This window comes from Vigna unguiculata, chromosome 3 (genome assembly GCF_004118075.2).
Source record: "Vigna unguiculata cultivar IT97K-499-35 chromosome 3, ASM411807v1, whole genome shotgun sequence".
NCBI classification, from domain to species: domain Eukaryota; kingdom Viridiplantae; phylum Streptophyta; class Magnoliopsida; order Fabales; family Fabaceae; genus Vigna; species Vigna unguiculata.
In genome coordinates this window covers 37,580,497-37,601,465 of record NC_040281.1, presented here as the reverse complement: position 1 = coordinate 37,601,465, position 20,969 = coordinate 37,580,497, and the positions used below count along the sequence as shown (strand labels likewise).

At 32.7% G+C, this 20,969-nt stretch overlaps 2 protein-coding genes across 5 annotated transcripts; one reads left to right on the top strand and one right to left on the bottom strand.

Annotated features, from left to right (window-relative positions):
- Positions 1–275: 275 nt before the first annotated feature.
- On the bottom strand, positions 276–3,481 carry LOC114179033 (protein RMD5 homolog). 2 transcript variants are annotated; one of them, XM_028065222.1, is made up of 2 exons: positions 3,397–3,481; positions 276–1,641 (listed from the first exon to the last, which is right to left on the bottom strand). In XM_028065222.1, the coding sequence occupies exon 2, from the start codon at positions 1,586–1,588 to the stop codon at positions 428–430; it is 1,161 nt and encodes a 386-aa protein (XP_027921023.1). In that variant the 5' UTR covers positions 1,589–1,641; positions 3,397–3,481; the 3' UTR covers positions 276–427. The 2 variants fall into 2 exon arrangements, with proteins under 2 accessions (XP_027921023.1, XP_027921026.1); XM_028065225.1 differs by having other exon boundaries at positions 276–1,801; positions 3,397–3,462.
- A 6,332-nt stretch (positions 3,482–9,813) lies between these two features.
- On the top strand, positions 9,814–20,314 carry LOC114175625 (tRNA-dihydrouridine(20) synthase [NAD(P)+]-like). 3 transcript variants are annotated; one of them, XM_028060387.1, is made up of 9 exons: positions 9,814–10,027; positions 10,142–10,247; positions 10,571–10,709; positions 11,221–11,329; positions 11,406–11,542; positions 15,320–15,456; positions 16,721–16,827; positions 17,058–17,185; positions 19,937–20,314. In XM_028060387.1, exons 1-9 carry the CDS (start codon positions 9,983–9,985, stop codon positions 19,998–20,000), a joined length of 972 nt encoding a protein of 323 aa, XP_027916188.1. In that variant the 5' UTR covers positions 9,814–9,982; the 3' UTR covers positions 20,001–20,314. The 3 variants fall into 3 exon arrangements, with proteins under 3 accessions (XP_027916188.1, XP_027916191.1, XP_027916189.1); XM_028060390.1 differs by having other exon boundaries at positions 9,816–10,027; positions 10,185–10,247; XM_028060388.1 differs by having other exon boundaries at positions 9,924–10,027; positions 10,159–10,247.
- The last annotated feature ends 655 nt before the right edge of the window (positions 20,315–20,969 follow it).

The following is a 20,969-nucleotide window of genomic DNA, read 5'->3' as shown; positions in this document are numbered from 1 at the left end:
ATCAACTCAAAGGATATAAACTAATTATAATGTATAGTGCTGTCTGGTAAATTAAACAATCAGAGTAATTAGAAAAATTGTTTATGAGGTAGCATGTTCGATCTCTTGAATCTGTAGATTTTCTTCTGCTATTTTCTTTTGTTTGTTGAGATGTTCGACATTACTTTCCTTTACTGCTTCAAACAATTAGGAGACAAAATCTAACTAGAGTGTATCAGAGCTTATTCAAATGATTGCTGGTGATTATTAATCATAGAAGAAGGACTTGCTGCACATATCCAAATTAAAAAGAATTTCTATTTACAACAAATTTTTAAAATACAGACATCACAACAAGGAATTGGCTTTTTGCATGCGACATATACGGTTACACCTATGCTAACACATGATTCAGTTTATACAAGAGTTTCATACAAATCCATCGATATCAGAAATATAGCTGCCTGCATTGTCCTGCATCAATATCAAAGGGGCAATATGGGCACTTGAACACTTTTGTGCAGTTCTTTGATATCTTCAAGATAGACTGCTTACAGAGGACATGGCCACAGGCCATTAACATCGGAGGGTTATCCCCAGTTGCTTGTTCTTTTGAGACGGGACAAACAAAAATAGAATGAAACTGGAACTCGCTGTCCAATTCAACTGGCACTGGTAACTGGTTCATGGACTGCCATTCATGCTTCTTCCCTGCCATGACGTTCATAAATTTGAGGAGAGATGGCAAAACCTGGATGCCTGCTGCTACAGTCACACTCAACGGACTATTGTAGGACTGTCCCAGAAGATTGCAGAACTGCCTTTTAAGTTCCTCAGCCAACTTATCCCAGTTAGATGGCGATAGTAGCGCATGGTAAGGAGATCGATCAAGCTTTCCAGTCCATAGAAGACAACCCATAAGCTTCTGAATCTCAGTCATGTAACGAGAAGCAAAAGGGGAAAGGTGTGTTCGAGCATAACTAAGGGCTTCCTCTCTACTTCCATTTTGAACCACTTTCACAAATTGCATTGTGTGAAGTTTCAACACAATATCAGATCCACTTAGATCAAGCTTGTCACTATTAGTGACAGCCCAGTTGAGGGCTGGCTCTAGGTTCTGATTCTGCATGGCTTCAAGTATTTGATACATTTCCAGGAATGGGGATTTCATAATGGCAGCAGATTCAGGCTCTCCAACCACATTCATGAAATTGTCCCCTATCTCAAAAAGGCCCTGCCGGTAAAAATGGTTGGCAATTATTTGGTTTAATGTATGAATATCAATGTCGATATTTCTGTAAGCCTTGGATATATCAGGATTGAAATATTTTTCAAGAAGTTTTCCATACTTGTTGAGTGCTACATTTAGTTCTTTTTGTGTACCTTCCATTTGAGAAAGTGGAGCAGCTTTAAGTAAACTGGCCTTGAGCTCATTCATGACGGTTTTATAATCAAGTTCATGGTCAGCGTTATTCACTGACTGAATTGTATCTAAAACACTCTCAATTTCCTGTCTGATCTGATCAATCGCTTCTTGAGTCTTGGAACAAGATAACTTTTGCTTCTTAGTAACACGGTCAAAAGCATCTTTTATAGTACTCAGCTCCATATTGCGTAGTAACTGTATCTACAACTTGTAATGCCTTAAAAAATGCGAGGCACCTGCAAAAGTTCAGTGTTAGAAAAAACTTCATGGAACAACCACGGAAACTACTGTACCACAATTTGTTATGCTTTTATTCCAAAAAAAAAACGTTGTGGATAGGGAGAGACAGAGAATGAAATGCAAGAGAACTTGGAATCCTCCCAAAACAGAATTTCACTGCAATAAAGGAAAAGTAAAAGAAAAATACACACTTTAGAAAAAGACAAGAGTGAAATGTACTCGCATTTTTGGTAACTCAATAGGAATTAAAAATGAAATGCTGTCAGAATACGAACTATGGAAAAAGGTTAGAGAAAGTTAGCCACATGTGCATCTGTTTTTTTTTTTTTCTTTCTGGTATGAGAAGAATGAATAATACTAAAAAGCATGTTATTAGAAAATTGTTAAGTCAATCCAAATCGTTGCCAAAGAATCCATAATCAGAATAGGTAACCCTGCCTGGACATCCCCCAAAGTATCCATACAAACAATACCCGGAAAACACAGCCATCTACCAGTTGAGAAGTTTATAAATGGTTTCTAAAACTTATATTATATGATACTAGACGCAAACCTCAAGACAAACAACTATCTTCTTCCAGGACAATCTTGGCAATATTAAATGCCTTTTAATGCATTCTGGGTCAGTTTGCATAGCTACAGAGTGAGAAGCAACTTCAAGCAGCAAATAAAAACTAGTCATATTAATAATCTTTACACAATCATACTAATTGAGACTTATCTTTTCCACTAAACGAATAATATATCAGCAAAAAAACACAATGAAAGAGAATCCACCCACATTGGAGAACATAAATTTTGGTGCAGACAAGTAATGGACAACAACAACAACTTACGTATAGAATAAAATTAGAACTAAACTAAACAATCCACTTACATATTATTTTGATTTGGTCAGAACTCTAACAAGGCTTCAGAAAGAATAAGTTCCCAAAGATTAAATTATTATAAACCCATTATATTAGTCAAACAAACAATTAGAATTCCGGAGGAGGTTGTATCTTAGCATTTTCTTCAAGCATATGCCCCTATCTTGGAAAAGTGATATTCCAGAGTCTGCATCATATGTTTCACAATAACTTTTACTGTCTTATTCACAACGCCAACCAAACGGTCTAGGACGAAAACAACAACAACAGGAAAATAACAGAACCTATAGGCCATTAAGTAAGTTCCACTAATATCCAACATATCAGAATACAGGTCCACTATAAATTGAAAAGAATATGTTAAAGATTCACAAGAAGCTGAATCAAGAAACAACCACAAGGAGTATCAAATCCCTGACAAAATAGAGTTGAATTCGATTCTTCGCCGTCACAGGACCACCCCAAGGGAAGAAGATGAACGATACCAACCTCCCTACGTCCAATCGAAATTGCCTAATTTGAAATCTACGTTCAGCTCAACAAAACGACCAGTGACCATTACTTACAATTTAAGGTCCAGAATTCAAACATGCCACTTCAGCTCGAGCAAGACCCACGAAAAATCCAGAAAGATAAAAATCCAAACTATGAGATTTAACGAAGAAGAAGAAAAGATCGTGAACAGAAAAGAAAAAAGACAGCTTGATTAGCAAACCGTTTATCATTAAAAGAGTGAACCGTGTGGCATATCATACGAAGCCGAAATTGTTAAACAGTATTTATCATTTATGATGAATAAATTAAAATAAAAAAGGTGAGAGAGAAGATTAGGGTGAAGAGTTTCACAGTAATTGGTGGAACAGGGGAAAAAGAGAAGCTTACTGAAAATGTAGGTAACAGATCTGTGGAGGTTGGTTAGGGCAAAGCGTAGAGAAGAAAGAGAAAGATGAGTTTTGTGCATTAGGATGGAAAGTGTAAGAGGGAAGGGGTTACTTACGTGTCGTTGGTTCATCCACCGAGTCACTGTGCAGCCCACTTTACCTACAAAGCCCAATTTTAGATTGTAGTTTCTATCTGGACCTCCAAAAATTTCCGCCTGCATTCTATATAAATAAAGTTCCGTTTTTACCCTTTCTTGCCCTTTCCGATCTGGGTGTTGCTTCCTGCACTTATACAAATTTCTTCATCCACCCCATCAAAACAATTATCGGACCGTAATAGGGAGTGCTGATTGCTATCCAGAAAAAAATAATCCGAAACTGTTTCTGTATTACGAAAATCAATTCCAGAAGTTTAAGGGTGCAGGAAGAAAAATTATATGGTGCATGAAGTCATTTTCAAACCTCATGTACAGAGAAGAAAATATCAACACTTATGAAAAAATTCTAGTATTTATTGTGTCTTTTTCCATGCACCTAGGTACATAAAATAATATTAATCCATAACATTAAAAGGTACATAAAAAGGAGTAAAGTAGAATTTTTATTTTTATTATTTATTTTTTAAATTATATTAAAATATTTTCAACAATCTCCCACATAATTTAAAAAATAAAATAAAATAAAATATTGTAGTTCAGTGTAAGGAACCTTCTGGTTTTGAGCTTTACACCTAGTGCTTATAAACTTTCACCCGAAAGAATGCAGGGACTTGATTGTCTTGAGTTACATCCCTTGTGACCGTGTTGTTCATTATAGGTTCTAATAAGTGGGTGCAAGTTACGGTCTTGCGCATGTATCTTATTTCATGACTTTCACTTAGAGACTTGCCCATGTCTCACAATGACGGTCCCACCATCACACTAACTAGGTAAATCCTCAAAGGGTGATTTGTGACTCACACCCCTACAATAATTGTCATTGGATTTATTAAGAGGTATTTTATAAAATAATCATAATAATGCACATACCTCAACATTGGATTTATTAAAAGGTATTTTAAAAAATAAGCATAACAATGTACATACATCAACCTTATTATTGCCACAATTTATAGTACACCTCGTCATATGAATGAGATATAAAATTTAATCAAATTATTTGGTGTACTTTAGTCACAAACAACTTTGTTGTTACCCATTGAACTTCATTCCATGGGATCGTCATTCATGTGGAGATGGGTGTCCATTGTTGCAACTAACTTATGAGCTATAGTCTCATTCCCCTCGACTCAAATACTCATTGATGCATCAATCATTTGGTGAGCAGATCTGCAATATTTCTTGCTGACCTGACAAAGTCAAGAGAGACAATACCATGAGTAATAAAGTTTCTAATATATTTGTCTCTCATTCATATATGTCAGTTTTTCATTGACATTTTTACTATAAACTTTAAATATAACAATTTGATTGTTAGGATGCATTAGAATGGAAGAATGAATAGTTTATGCTTGCATAACAGATCATGACAGAACAACAACTTTTTAACATATTTCCATGATAGTGCACCTTCATCCAAGGTTAAAACATAGCCATAATCAGTAGTTGTCACCATAATCAATACCCAACTTATATTAATATATCCTTCAATCATCTTAAGAAATTTGGCATATTGACATAACTAGAAGAAACACAAATAATATTATCACTAGATGGAAAAACAATATTAAAGGTATCACAAACAAATTTAGTTAATTTATCATTTGAAGACACATCTTTAGAAATTTATTAGTATAAATAACCAAAGTTTTTTTTTTTTCGCATTAAGAGGTATATTAACCTTTACAGACACCCTCACACTTTGTAATATTTTAAATGTGGTTCTTTTTTCTTTCATAAAATAACTTATAATAAGTTTTATCACAATCTTTTGTGTTCAAAATATGGTAAGCAGGTTATAAAATTTCACTAATATAATGTTAGGCAAGTTAGAACTTGTAGAATAACATTTACCACATCCAAGCATTTTTTTTCTTTCGCTGCACCATTAGATTAACACCATACACTATATGAAGATGTTACTTAATGAATAATACCATAAATTTCACATAAAATAACTCATTTATATAGACATGTATTCTCATTTCTAAAGACATATATTTATCACTTCTCTTTTTAATTAATTTTGTACCTCAAAATTTTATACTTTGAATAGTCTCTAACCAAACTTCTCAACAATTATTATAATAGCATGTCATATATCACAACTTTCAACATTTTGTAATAATCAAAGAAAAACTTATAAATATTTTATTACAAGATAAATGTGTTTAACTCAAACAAATCATCACAAATATATCATTTATCAACCGAATAACAATGTCTATAAATAATAATTTATTGTCATGAAAAGCCACTTAATAACCTTGTTGAGCAATAAGGAAGCTTCTAAATTTAGAAATATGAAAAACTTATTTTTTAAAAGAAAAACAATTCTAGAAGACAAGTTTAATTTTACATGACCATCTCCTTAATTTTTGATATGAAGATTTTTATTTATTTTTTACACAATAGTAGTTTTAATATGACAAATTATTTCATTTTTTTTCATACAAAAACTTAAAATATATAGGTGGTATAGAACATCTTTATCAATGATAAGAGTAGAATATATTAAAGCATAAATTAATATAAAAACATAAGCTTTAGACATCACAACAAATTATTCAGTGAGCCAGAATTTTATTTATCCATAATTTCATTTATTGTTACCAATAGAAATAGAAATAATTATACACATACATTTTTAGGCTTAGTTGAGAGTGATTTAATTATAACTATAACAAACACATTAGTTCATAAAAAGTGTTTCTAGTCTTCTCCTTTTATATATTGTCTTTAATGTTATGTTAGAAAAGAATAAGAGAAAAATTTTCTCTAAGAATGTTAAAAAATGATTACTCAAATAATACTATTAATAATAAAATTATTATAATAATAATTATTAGAACAATTTGAGACACGCATAGCACTATCCTTATAGAAAAAACACCTCATTGCACAGGGCAATACAAATACACAATCATATGTGTTTCAAATCATATGCGTTTCTCTACCAAGATACAACAACCCGTTAGATCGATTGAGTGCAGCGAAGGATCTCCAAACCTTATGAACACCATTGTTTTAAGAGATAGTATAGAGAAGAAAATATGAACATTTATCAGAAAACTCTAGTGTTTGTTGTTGTTTGTTGTGTCTTCTCCCATATACCTAGCTGGTATTTATATGTAGAAAAGGAAGACATAAGAGTAAAATAGTAATAAGAATATAGTCGTTAACCATAAATGACATTAACGCATAAAATTAAAAGGTCCATAAAAATATGAGTAATAGTAAAATTTTTATTTTAATTATCTATCTTTTAAATTATATTAAAATATTTTCAACAGTTTTCATTGTTACATGTAATTTAGTTGATTTTCATTGAATTCTAATTGACAATGAGTTGATTGTCATCAACATGTTTTAACTTTTTTAGTGTATTTTTTATAGGTTTTAAAAAATTGGAGTAAGGATCATTTTCTATAATGAAAATAATTAAGAACAAGTTAAGAAATAAGATGGGAGTTGAATTTTTAGCAAACACTATGATAATATATATTGAAAGAGATATTGCAACAAACTTTAGTTCTAATTCAATTATTGAAGATTTTAAGTTATTGAAAGAGTGTAGAGGAGCACTCTCATTAAAAATAACTTTTGTTTTTTTAATATATTATTATTGATAATAAACTTTATGTCACACTTTCATATATATTATTTTCATATTTTTTTGATTATATTATTATGTGTACTTAGTTTGAATAGAGAAAATAATACGAAGAAATGAAAATTTATTTTAATTAGAAAAGATAATATATATATATATATATATATATATATATATATATATATATATATATATATTGTAATTTGGCTCTTTTAAGTTCAGCCACTCTCAATAATCAATAATATTAATAATAATAATGACGACGACAAAATTTAATCTACTAAAAAATACCATCAATTAAAAACAAAATAAAACATCTAAACAAAATAATAGCAAAAAGAATAATATTATAATAATTAATTAATAACGTTATAATGATTATAATAATCACATTGTATTTTAAATTAGTTACACTTATTAGTTTTTGTTATTTAAAAATTAATCATCAAGGTTTTACTATAAAATAATTTTAACGAATTAGATTTTATTTTATATTAATTTTAACTACAAGGACAAAAATGTAATCTTATATTTTAATCTATTAAAATATTTTTTTGTCTGTCACATTACATTTATCAAATCATTTATAAAATTTCATAAATTTTTTTTCAAATATTTTCACTTTCATCTCTCGATCCCTTGAAACAAACAACACCCCAATCTCTTTGAATGCATTCATTCACTCTCCCTCATTTCCATTATGTGAAACAAACAAAAGAGATAAATAAGGTGTATTATGATCAGAATTGCATTGTTTTTATAAAAAACTAAAATCATGATCTAATTCCAATCAAATAATTAAGTTTTATCCAAACAAAGCGTTTTGATAATTTTCGTATCGAACCATGCTCACCTATTTACATCATCTCCTTCATATGCATACTTTTACACTCTAACTGATGTGTATTACATCTCCATTGATCAGCGTTTAGTGATAAACCTTTGACGTCTCATGGTGAACCTATGTCACGTAGAGTTCACCTTTATAAGTTAGCTTTACGTCATCATTCTCCCCTGCAAGTCCTCTTTTTCGTCTATGTTTCATTCTTTATTTGCTACCTTTGCCTTACCGAATCGCCTTCTCTAGGTTTGCTTCCTTCTCCGTTTGCTTTGTGCAATTTGCATCCTTATTGACTAATAGTTAAATTTGCCTTAGGTCTTAAAAATTACCATGAAGACATGAGAAAATGCCCATAGGTAAAACACTTAGACCAATAACGGTGGTTTAAAGAATTCAAAGAACAAAATATAGAATCATAGAAAAATAGAAAAAAAAAAAACGTTCAAGCCTAACGAAGCCATGTTAGGTGGAAACTATTGTTCTTTGGACACCGTGTGTATAAATTTTTTGTGACTATTTTGAAATCCCCTTCAAGCTGAGAATATATGTTGAGCATTCCCAGCTTGGAACAAAGATGATCAAAGGTTGATGCAAGAAGAACTTTAGTTAGTATGTCAACTTGTTGAAGGTTCATATTGATAAGAATAAGTTTGATGAGATTTTGTTAAATTTTCTTTGTGATGATGTGACAATCTATTTTGTCTGATCATGGAAGACTTGATTGGATGCAATTTGAATTGCAAAATTTCACAATATAGGAGAGACTATCAAATGTGTTGAACTTGAAGGTCTTGCACAAGATAGGTAAGTCATTGTATCTCATAAGTGGTTGAAGCAAAAGTTTTGTACTCAACTTAAGAGGACATTATGGATACAATGGGTTGCTTTTTAGACTTCAAGGATATAGGGGATTGTCCAAGATAGATGATGTAACTTGTGACAAACGGTTGAGTTTATGAGCAGCCTACTAAATTTGAGTCATTGAAGGCCTTGAATTGAAGATCACTTGTTGCATTAACAAATAAGTCTTTTTGTGAGTCTTTGAGATATAAAATAATATACATGCAAGCTTAATGATGTTGTGTTTAGGGATGAAACAAATATCGATGTTCGTAGGTATCCGCAGATAAAATCCGCTACGAGTAGTAAGTAAATACTTTAAACGGGTACTCACGAGTAAGAGATAACAAATTATTTAATATCCGCTTATAAACAAGTGAGGTGCAAGTATCATTATACCCGTACCGGCGGATATCATTACATGTAAAAAATTAAAATTAGAATTTAATTTATATTTTATTATGTTAAATTAAATTAAATTTTAATTTATATTTTATCAAATTAAATTAAATTTATATTTAATTTACATTATTTTCTATTTTTTAAAGTTTATTTTAAATTTTATTTTTAAAATCTATAATTTTTTTAAAATATTTGCAAATATTTATGAATTCTGCAAATTTTAAAAAACCAACGAATATTTTGTAAACGGAAGCCACGATGTTATTCCTAATCTTATTGTATGAATAGCACGAATCAGCTAAAATGATCAACAACGTAGGTAATGTGTGATCGGATATTGGTCGTATAAATAAATCTCCCTTTACGAGATATTAATAGAATGGATTTTTCTTCTACAAAAATTTAAGAACAAATTATTTCAATTAATTCAAACAATTATTCTTTTGGTATGCTAATTTGTTCGAATAGTTTTTTTTTTTTTTTTTTTTAATTTATGAGATAAAACAACTAACTCAAATAACTGATTATCTTTAATCGAATTCTCATATTACAGGGTGTTGTAAACCGCGTTTTCAGTGGTAGCAAAGAAATAACGGGACTCGTTTTGACTCAACAAAAGAAAATTGTATTTGAACTCTTAGATTTTGCATCTTCGATCCTTTATCTATTCTCGCCACTCTGGCCGAATTGCCCCGGGCAAATTGGGAACTAGGCATTCGTCAACCCTACAATTATGGATTACCGCAACAAACTCGTTCTCGCTCCCATGGTTCGCGTTGTGAGTTCAACTTCCTTTTCATTCTCTCTAAACTACCATTTTCAACTTCCAAACCAAACCGCAACATTCATATCGTTATATCTGCCTTTTTTGTTTTCTAACTTTCTTTGGTAGGGCACTCTCCCATTTAGATTACTAGCTGCTCAATATGGTGCAGATATCACTTACGGTGAGGAAATTATTGATCATAAGATGCTCAAGTGCGACCGTCGAATCAACGGTACACAACTACGCCTCTTTCTGTCTCTCAATTGCACCCTCTTCTTATAAATGTAGTATTTTATACTCTTTTTCTACTTGAACCAATGTGAAATAAATAAATTATGCTAGAATTCAGTTCTACTGTTGTATACATGCGCAAATGAAATGAAATAGTGGTGATGAATGTCGATGCTTATTTATTTTTTGTGGTGGCAAGATGTCAACTGCTAAGATTTTATTGGAACTGTTGGAGAGATAGCTAATCATTCATATGCCTGTGGTTTTTCTTATTTAGATTTAATATACTAAGAAAGGTCTTTTTTTTTGTTAATTCTTTGTCAGAACTCATTGGATGCACCGACTTTGTGGAGAAGGGAACAGATAGTGTTGTTTTTAGAACCTGCGATGAAGAAAAGGATAGGGTTGTATTTCAAATAGGCACATCTGATGCTGTGAGAGCCCTAACTGCTGCTCAGTTAGTGTAAGTTAATTGTGCATTTGGGTTCCCTCTTTACGCTGAAGTTGATATACCCGTTTTGCTTTTACTTCTCTGTATAAAAAATAGTTGTGCGCTGTACATACTTTTCATTGACTGATTTCCCAATGGGGTCAGTTATGTCCTGTAGGGAAAAACACATCCAGTAAGATGTGGCTTGGCTGATATTGTTGTTGTTGGTTCTTAATTTTTTATTTTTTATTGATCTTAGTATATATAAGACTGAAAAGTGAAAACCTATTCAGATATAGATTAAAATGTTGCTGTCTTAGTCATAGTAACGATTTGCTGGAAGATCTTTTTCTCTCCCGATTCCAAATACATAGACCGAATGAACAGATTTAATATTCTGTTTTGAAGTATGTATGCTTTCTTATGTGCACCGAAGTTGCTGTACAAGATCATTGCATGTAGCTTTTCTGCACTGAAAAAGCAATGTATTTAAGTGTTTATTTTGTTTCTTTTTTCCATTTTTATATGCTATGACTGGCTGCAGGTGTAATGATGTTGCTGCCATAGATATTAACATGGGTTGCCCGAAGGCATTTTCTGTGAGTGGTGGGATGGGTGCTGCTCTGCTGTCCAAACCAGAGCTTATTCATGATGTAAGTCTTTATAAATTGTTGTATTTCTGATTGTGCTTCTTTAACACGTTTGAATCCTTTCTCTTTAAAATGCTAGATCTTAACAACATTAAGAAGGAATTTGAACACACCCGTAACTTGTAAGATCCGACTCCTAAAATCACCACATGAGACTGTGGAATTGGCCAAAAGAATTGAGAAAACTGGTGTTTCAGCTCTCGCAGTCCATGGACGGTAATCTCCAATTCTTAAAACTTTCCCCTGGGACTTTCTTTCTCTATTGTGAACTAATATTGGTGTTTTGCTTTCAAAAGACAGTCATTCTTGTTTCAATCAACTTATTAGATGCTTATATATACAATTATTGTTAGCAGGATCTATCTCACAATTCTATCATTCGTCTATGTTATACCGTTTTCTGTTGTGAGATGACTATGTATACAACTTTTGTCTTTAATCTGGGTTTAGGATGATATACAGTGTTTAATAGAAGGCACGGCAAAGGCTTGTTTAATTGTTTTCATTGAAGCAGTCAAGGCAGGATAATCATTTTTTGATGATATGTTATTCCAAGTGGGAGTTATGAAATTTTCAAACAATTAGGATATGTAGAATAAACCATCATGACAAATTTTTGTCAGAGGACATTCAAAGTATCTTATTGGGAGAGAATGCAATAGCAGAAGGCTTGATCTACTTGTGATGAATTGTCTGATAATGCTCAATCAAAAACCAAATCCTAGGGGATATTATGTTAGTACATTGAAACTGGATATTTAGGCGCAGTAATTGAATGGAAACTGAAGCAAAAACTGTCCTATTGTTGTAACAGCTCCTAAAGGGAATAACTCTGCCCATAGAACTTCCAAATGCACATATTTTCCCACCCCCTTCATATCAGGCATTTTTAATTTTGAACAATGACAGCTCCTATAAAACTTAATAACAGCCTACCATCAGACTAATATAAAATAACTTTTTTTTGAAATACACAACGGAACCTAATGAAACAATATGCATTTGATGTCTAACTTCTGAAAAATCAGCCTTTTCCCCTAGGCTAAACACAAGAATTGATTCTTCCTAGGGATGAAATGACACTTTATGCAAGCCCTTAGTGCGTCTCGTTGTCAATTACTATTGTTGAGAGGGTAAAATAGGTGAAAGAGATGCTTAAAATTGTATGTATGGACTATATAACAGTTCATTTTATCTAAGATAATTATGCTTAGTGGATATAATTACAGGAGATTTTATGGCTATATGTTGATATGATATACCTATTGTTGAAAGAGAAAAAATGATGCAAGAGATGCTGAAAACTGTCTCTGGGCTGCACAACTGAGTCCATTTTATATAAGCTGATGAAAATCAATACAAATAATTATAGGAGGCTTTATTCCCGTATAGATGGCATGATATACCTATAAATGTAATTCTAGTTAATCTCAATTTTAGTAAATATTCCTATTATTATAAACATCCTAATTAAATCAAGAAACAAATCAAAATATAAAGAATAAATCCTAAGATCATCTAAGATACTCTAAAATATTCTAAGATGATATCTTCATATGTTTCTTATATGTCTAACACTCTCCTCAAGATGAAGCATACTAAGCATCAGCTTGTTACAAGAAAATAATTCATTTACCCCAATTAAAAAAAATGAGCTCCACTAAATAATAGTGCTTAGTTTAGGGAAAAGGGTGGGGGTGAGAGTTTAGTGTGTGGTGTCACTATGGTTCAATGGTAGGATGTGAACGGATAGGAGGAGGTGTGGATTTGTGAATTTTTATACATAATATCATTACTTTTTCATTAAAATTATATGTGGTGGTATTATATTTTTTTTTTTATCGCAATACTTCCGTCATAACTCGTTATGGTTTCCGTTATAACTATATAAAGATTTTTGGGGTTGCCGATATTTTTCGTTATCCGATATTAATAACACAGAAGCAAATTGTTGAAGATGAGGTGGATCTAGGAGGTGGTTGGAAGGGCCAACTCGTACGCCACTACACCGATATATCTAGTAATGGTGAAGGGGCCAAAATATTTGCGAAAGAGCTTGTGGGAAGTTCATTGGTGATCCATCCTTGGCAGGTAGTGTTTGAGGTGAATAAAGACTCAATTCCCAATGTTGAAGGCATGGTAGTGTCAGCACTTGTTGACTTTTGAGGCCATGCCTTGGTGAGTTCTTTCCAAGTTTTGTTTGAGTTGGAGGAGTACTTTGGCACCTTGTTGTAGTGAGGTATTGAGAGATGGGATACTAGTTGTGCTTGATATGTAATATGGAAATGAGGGTGGTATGATATCGTAAAGGGCACAAAATGGGGTGGTATAGATTGCTGAATGGAACAAGGAATTGTACCAATACTCCACTAGGTGAAAAAACATGTACAAGGAATGTGGTTCTACGAAACATGTAAGGTAAATTTCTAACTTGTGATTGATGACTTCAAATTAAGTATCCTTTGGTGGATGGTAGGAGGTGCTAAACCTCAATGTGTTTACTAGTAGGCGAAAAGAGCTCATGGAAGAAGTGGTAGAGGAACAAGGGGTTATGGTCCACGACAATTGACTTGCAAATTTCAATAGAGTACTAGTGAGCTAACTGGGTTCGGTGAAGGATATGTTGGAGGGTAATGAAACAAACATATTTGGTTAATCTATCAACATGTAAATGGGTGATAAAGTCTATGGTAAGATCATCTCAAACTTGTTGGGAAATAGGGAGGGGTTGGAGATGGCCCAATTTTTTTCTACTTGGTGGCTTGTTCTATTGACAGGGAAGACATTCATGGGTGAAAAGTTTAGTATCTTTGTACATCCAGGGCATTAAAAATGTTGAGACAGACTATGGTGGCTTGTTGGTATAAGGTTGGGTTAATAGAGAACAAGCCAAAGATTGAGACCAATGGATGTGAGAGGGGAGTGGAATGGGTATCAACAAGGTTTCGGAGTTGTTTGGATTCCAAAGAAGACTGGCATGTTTCTAGGGAAGTCTGAAGAGTTTGGAGAGTGCTAGTTTGTCCAGGATAAGCTTAAGGGTTTCATCAAGATCTTTTGGGGTTTGGGAGGCATGGTGAAGTCAATGAAAACACCAAAATGATACATGCTTAGGTGATAGCAAGAAATAAAGCTATACTACACTAAGAAAGCTATATGAAAATGACGAACATTCTCTGCCTTTTTCATTTCCACAGTAGGTCATTCAAGGACTTGAATACATTCTTCCTACAAACCAGTCAAAGACACTTGTTCCCTGTGTATAACAGAAGATTCTTAATGACAACTCTTGGTGTAGTGCAGGTGTAGTAGTCCTTTAGCCAAGTTGGCTTAGATATATTCCCAATGGGCTTGTTATGAGTGGTAGGTGCACTAACAGGCACTAGGGCGCAAGCGTTTAGAGAAATCCCCGAGTCATCTCCCTGTTGAATCTCTCAACACCACCAATCTCCGTGGCATATGTAGTTGATATGTAACTACCATATGCTTTTAACTTCAAAAAGGGATGCGTAGGGCAAGACTATGTGAAGTAGATTCACTAGTAAGGTTGGCATTCAATAAAGAAGATTTTTGCATGAGACTCAAATGGAATTTCTTTTAGTCTTTCCACATTCTTTACTTTACATTCATAGACTTAGAGCCTGATTTTTAGGGAAACCATATTATTTAAGAAAGTAACTAGCCCAAGATTCTTGAGACATACAAAAGGTATCACATGAACAACTTAGGGCTTATTTATCATTTTTGAAATTTGATGTTAATGAACTGAAAAATAAAGTAGCGCTTTCATTTACAAGAAGAAATTCATTCTATCTTGTATCAATTGGGAGAATTGAGCTTTAGCTTTGTTGTGAAGGTAAATTTTTTTACAAAGTGGAAACCCTTGGAGGAGGGAACTCTTTCTCGTATTTAATTGTTAATTTCATTTAATCATTAAAATTGATCTTTAGGTTCTTAATATGCGCTCACTTTTTTTCCTTTTTGATATATTTACAGAAAAGTCACAGATAGGCCCAGAGATCCTGCTAAGTGGAATGAAATAGCTGATGTTGTGTCAGCATTATCTATTCCAGTTATAGCAAATGGTGATGTTTTTGAGTATGAAGATTTTGAACGCATTAAATCAGCCACAAGTAAGTTGAAAAAAATTCTGCAAGAATGGTAGATTGTAAATAGTGTGCAGGGAAAAAAAACTCTGAATGCAGTTGATTTTTATCATAAACTTCAGGAACCTGAGTTATCTGGTCTGTATTTTATTATGTTGCAACCTAACCCCTGTCCTTGTTAATGAGTTCTCCCGAAGTTTTAATTCATTGTCTTCGAAATTGAGATGGACCAAAGCTAAACAAATTTCTTCCTGTGGTGATCATAAATTGCATACTTCTTTGTATCCTAATCCTAGGACCTTCAGTTCTTCAGGAAGGATTGGGTGTACGCATAGGCTTTTCCTTCCCATAGAGGCCTTGAATCAAGTGTCCACTTCATGCTATTGGTAATCATTTTTTATGAGCCTTCATGTAGGACCAAGTAATGGGCTTAGACACAGAAGATTCCTTTTGACTACCTACTGAGAAAGCTAGAAGCAAACCTGTTCTTGACAGAGACCATAATAAAATATATATATATATATATATATATATATACATACATATATATATATATATATATATGTATATATATATGTATATATATACATATATATGTATGTATATGTATGTATATATATATATATGTATGTATGTGTATATATATATATACACATACATACATATATATGTATATATATATATATACATATATATATAGATATACATATATATACATATATATATATACATATATGTATATATATGTATATATATATATATATATATATGAAATACTTCCAACTCCCAAAAGGTATCCACATCATCGTTGCTTTAACATTTATGGTAACTTGAATGCTCCCCTCTTGGAGATAGCTTCAAGTGGTTTTTTTCCTCCATATGACAACACGTTGACAAAAAGACTAGAGACTAAAGTGGAAAGAAAACTATAACATCTCTAAGGCAGCCTGTAGAAACTTTTGAAAAACAAAGGTTTCAAAAGTAACATTGAGGGGACTAACCAGGGTATATCAGGTTGTTTGCTGGATGTCACTCATGGATCCACAAAAATAACTGACGAGGTTCATAAAAATAGTATGCATCTGAATTGAATATAATATGAAATGAAATTCGTTGGTTTTTATCATGTAGGATGGGAATTTATTTTTTATCTTCATTAGTTTTTGATCAAATAGAAAATATGCAATGAAATCTGTACATGTTATTCCTATCATGATGGACTATCTAAGTTGCTATTTATTAAATATTTTTTCATGTTTAGTTACTAAATGAAATTGGTGTGTAATGTAAGGTGCCGCATCGGTGATGGTTGCCAGAGGGGCACTTTGGAATGCATCAATATTTTCGCCTGAAGGTGAAGTCTCTCATGAAGATGTAAAAAGAGAATACATTAGGAAGGTATTTTTTTTTTTGTTCTACGTTAACAAACTACAGTACCTTTTATGACCTTTACATTTTACCTAGAGATGGGTGATAATTTTATAAATATGCAGTTTCCAAATCCAGACAGATTTTTTCTTCTTTGGTTCTTCTTCTATATTCTAATGCTTATATTGGTGGAGGGTGTTGGGCTTCTGGATGTCATGGTACTAACTACTAATGTTACTGCTCTTTACTTTTGATATCAGTGCATCTTATGGGATAATGATATAAAAAGCACCAAGTATACAGTAAAGGAAATGATAATACATTATTCTTGCCTAGAACTGGCTGAAGGGAAGGCTGTCACCAAATCAGAGTCCACAGCTGATCTAGCGTAAGTTTATTTGTTCTTACCACCTGCCTTCATGTTTTCAGTATGTGACTGTAGATCAGTATAATCAGTTGTCACACACACTCATCATTTGTTGTAAACAAATAAAAATGAATCAATGCTTCCCAGATTCTTTAGAGATTACTTGATCATGTGATTACTAAAGAAGGATCCAAATGAATCAATGGTTTCTCTTTTCACCTCCCTTCCTGTCCTCACCTGACATTTTTATGCCCTCTCTGTTTCCTAGAAGTTAGAAAATAGTAATGTTATTGTCAATTTCCTTTGTATCCAATTTAGGGCATGGATAGAATTTACCCAGCTTTCCTTGCAAGATAGATGCATATTAACATGGATTGTTTTTGGGTATAATGCAAATATTACCTACTTGATTTTAGGATTGCATCCTAGTATTGACTACTTTGCTTTCTCTGTAGGCCACTTTCCTTGCCCTCATATGACATTTTAGACCTTCTTTGTGAGCAAGATAATAATAATAATAGTAGTAATGGTTACGAATTTCCTTCTGTTTTGAATACAGGGTTCATATAGTTTTTGTCTTGCATTCGCTGCAATAGTAGTTTCAAATTGGACATGTTTTTTTTTTTGCTTGTCATGAGGGAAATATTTTATAACTAATGGAGGAGGATAAAGAAAAGAGAAGAAGTAACCTTCCGCACAGAAAACCCAAAATAAGAAAATCAAAACAGTAAAGACAAGATCTTTCCAATCCCACTGCAGGTCTAGCAATGAGACTCTTAAAATCCTCCCATATGCTTAATACCACAAAAGAGACCATGAAAAGATTTGCGGGCTATTGGAATAAGTAAACCTATACAAAGTTTTCTTTTAAAAATTGAGAAAATCTGTTCAACCTATAGCACCAAATGGGGACAAACTCAACATCTTTGCATAAAACCTACGCTTTTTGTTTGGCAAAAGGCCCTTGAACATGCTAATTAAAAAGAAAAAAAAAATCTAAATTCTAAGGACGTAAGGCCTCACCAATGTTGATTTAAAATCCCTCTCCATAGAATTAGTTGTTGGCTGCTGGGCAAAGTGGAAGCAGATTGTTGATGCATATATATCAGGAGACAGCCTCGTATGGCCGATAAAAATAACATACCATTATCATTGATCTTATCTCTTAGAAAATGAGTTTTAAGTCTAGTTTAACCTCACAAAACTACCTTGCAAGGTTAAGTTAAGTTTAAAGTCCACCTTTTAAGATGTCATCACATCATTTTGATAAACATAAACATGAGGTGTGATAAAAATTGATAGGGTTAATCTATGTTAGGATTGACAGGGAAGTGATTCTTGGAATTTGAGGACAGAAAGAGCCGCCTTAGAAGATTTAAGCCCTCTTAGAGGATTTAGGAGAAGGAATATATATGAATCCGGATACAAAGAATGGGTAGAACATCCTATATTTGAAAATTCGTTCTAGAACATGTTGAGTCATAGACTAACAAACTCATTGGGCCCATGGTACTAGGAGCAAGATTACTCACTAGCTTAGTGGGAACCTGTGGAAGGAAAGAAAAAAAAGAGATATAGTTAGTCCATTTTTTTGGCTTGACAATGATTCTTTTGGGCTTGGCATTGTCAATTTCTTGCTGGACATCTCCCTTCGAGGCTGCTATGGGTCACATGCTCTGTAGGATTGGGTTTGACTCATAACATGGTTGGTCTAAAAGACAATATTCTATTTCTACTCAACCATATCCCGCATCCACTATTGATCAAGTTGTGTAAGCCCCAAACCCATCTCAACTGTTACGGTCTTGTGGCGCATCAAACATTGAATCTTGCAAGTGTACTATGTAAGTTACACGATACTGTTTGTCTTCATTACAGTGTAACTTGTTATACTATCTGGCATTATGCTATTGGGTCTTACCCTGTATGAAAAACAGTGGATCTGCTTCAAGAAAAACTTAGGAATATTGGATCAAATCATTGAAAACATCTGTTGATTCTTCATGTGATAAAATTTTGGTCTTCGGAAATTTCTTTTTATTGGAATGCCACTTATTACCACTGGACACGATTTTGTATGATATGTACCATTTGGCCATAAGTTGCACAGTCACTAATAATTTTCAATTACATGCATGTATTCCCTTGTACTGAAGGATCTACTAAAGCCTACCCAATTCCTCACATGTAAGGGAAACTTCATTTTATGGAAAGGGATGGGAATGGGGGACTACAGGCCAGGCTTTGGTATAGGATCTGTAGGCAACCTGTCCGTGATAACATCTTTGTTAACTAATGTTCTAACGAGGCATTTTTCAAGGAAAGTTTTGAATAAATCTAAATTGACGTTTACATGTGGTAGTTTTCAGAATGGGGTCTTAAAATTGAATTTCTTTACTTCGTTCTTCACTTAGGAGAAACCCGAGCTTGAGTTTGATGTGGCTTGGATAGCTTGGTCTAATTCTGCTTGGAAATGAATAAATTACCGGTTCTATGTTAAGTGTCTGCTAATAAAATGAATTAATTTTATACTTTCAACTGGAGGCACTCTCTGCATAAAAGGTTATACAAAAATAATGTCACACAAGTAAAAGAAAAACACACTTTGTAGTGAAAACTGACTTTTTTCCTAGTCATTTCTTTCAATAAATTTGAATGTTACTTGTCTTCTTTTCCCCCTAGATAATATAAGTTAATCATTCTTCTGTAACAATCATCATATATTGTTGCTTGTTTAAAATATATACGACGTTGTACTCTTTGTTGTTTCAGGGAACTCTATGGGCAGAAAGAATACTACCAGTTAGTAAAACAAGGCTCTTTTTATGCTTCTTGATAATGTCTTTGGAGCATAAATATTCAGAGTTAGGACATGGCTTCCCTGGTTAAGGATTTGGGCAGCTCCGAGTTTACTAGGCACATCACAACTCACCAATTGATATTATTCTTGAATTCGAGTTCAGTCATTTGTTTGTGATGGATGAAAATAGCTAGATGAGTTAACCCCTGCAAGCATGGATATAGATAATGCTATAGGCTATATTCATGATTTGTAATCATTTTTTATTTATACATGGAAGTGTAATATTTATTATAGAGGCGTTTTTTTTTTGGTAAAAGCATGAACAATAATATGATTGACTGCTACTACCACAATTTTTTAAGGACTCAAAAGTGATGCTAGTTTTTACAAATGGTTAGATTAAGACTATATCTCCGTTCTTAAGGAAACTTTAATTAATATAAAATAGGAAAAAACATTTAACTTAGATAGTAACGTTAAATTTGTTACCAAATTGTATCAAATTATTGGTATTCTTGATCATACTCCATCTGTGTTACCGTGTTGGTTAATTTTCTCGGATTCTCGAGGGAATTTATTAACCCAGCCATAATCACGTATTCTTTTTTTCCATTCCCGAGAACGTTGAGATAGAAAGGTAAATGACTATATTATTAAAAAGTGACTGACTATTTAATTTTAGTCCCTAAAATCCTTATAATTGTTAAAAGAAGCCAAAAAAGTAAACTTTTCATTATATTTTAAAAAATGCCTATGAAAGTTAATGCTTATGTGACAAATCATTGAAATTGTTGACCTGAATGTGACAATTCAGATGATTTATTTTTTCAGTTATAACCTTATAACAACTTATCGCTATTTTAATTTTTGAAAGTATTTTTAAATTTTTAATTAAGTTATATTACATATAAATTATGAGCAAAATCCGAGGATGTTCCGATAGATTAAATCTTCTATTTATTACTTCCTATATTTTTTACATTCTGTTTACACAATTTATGA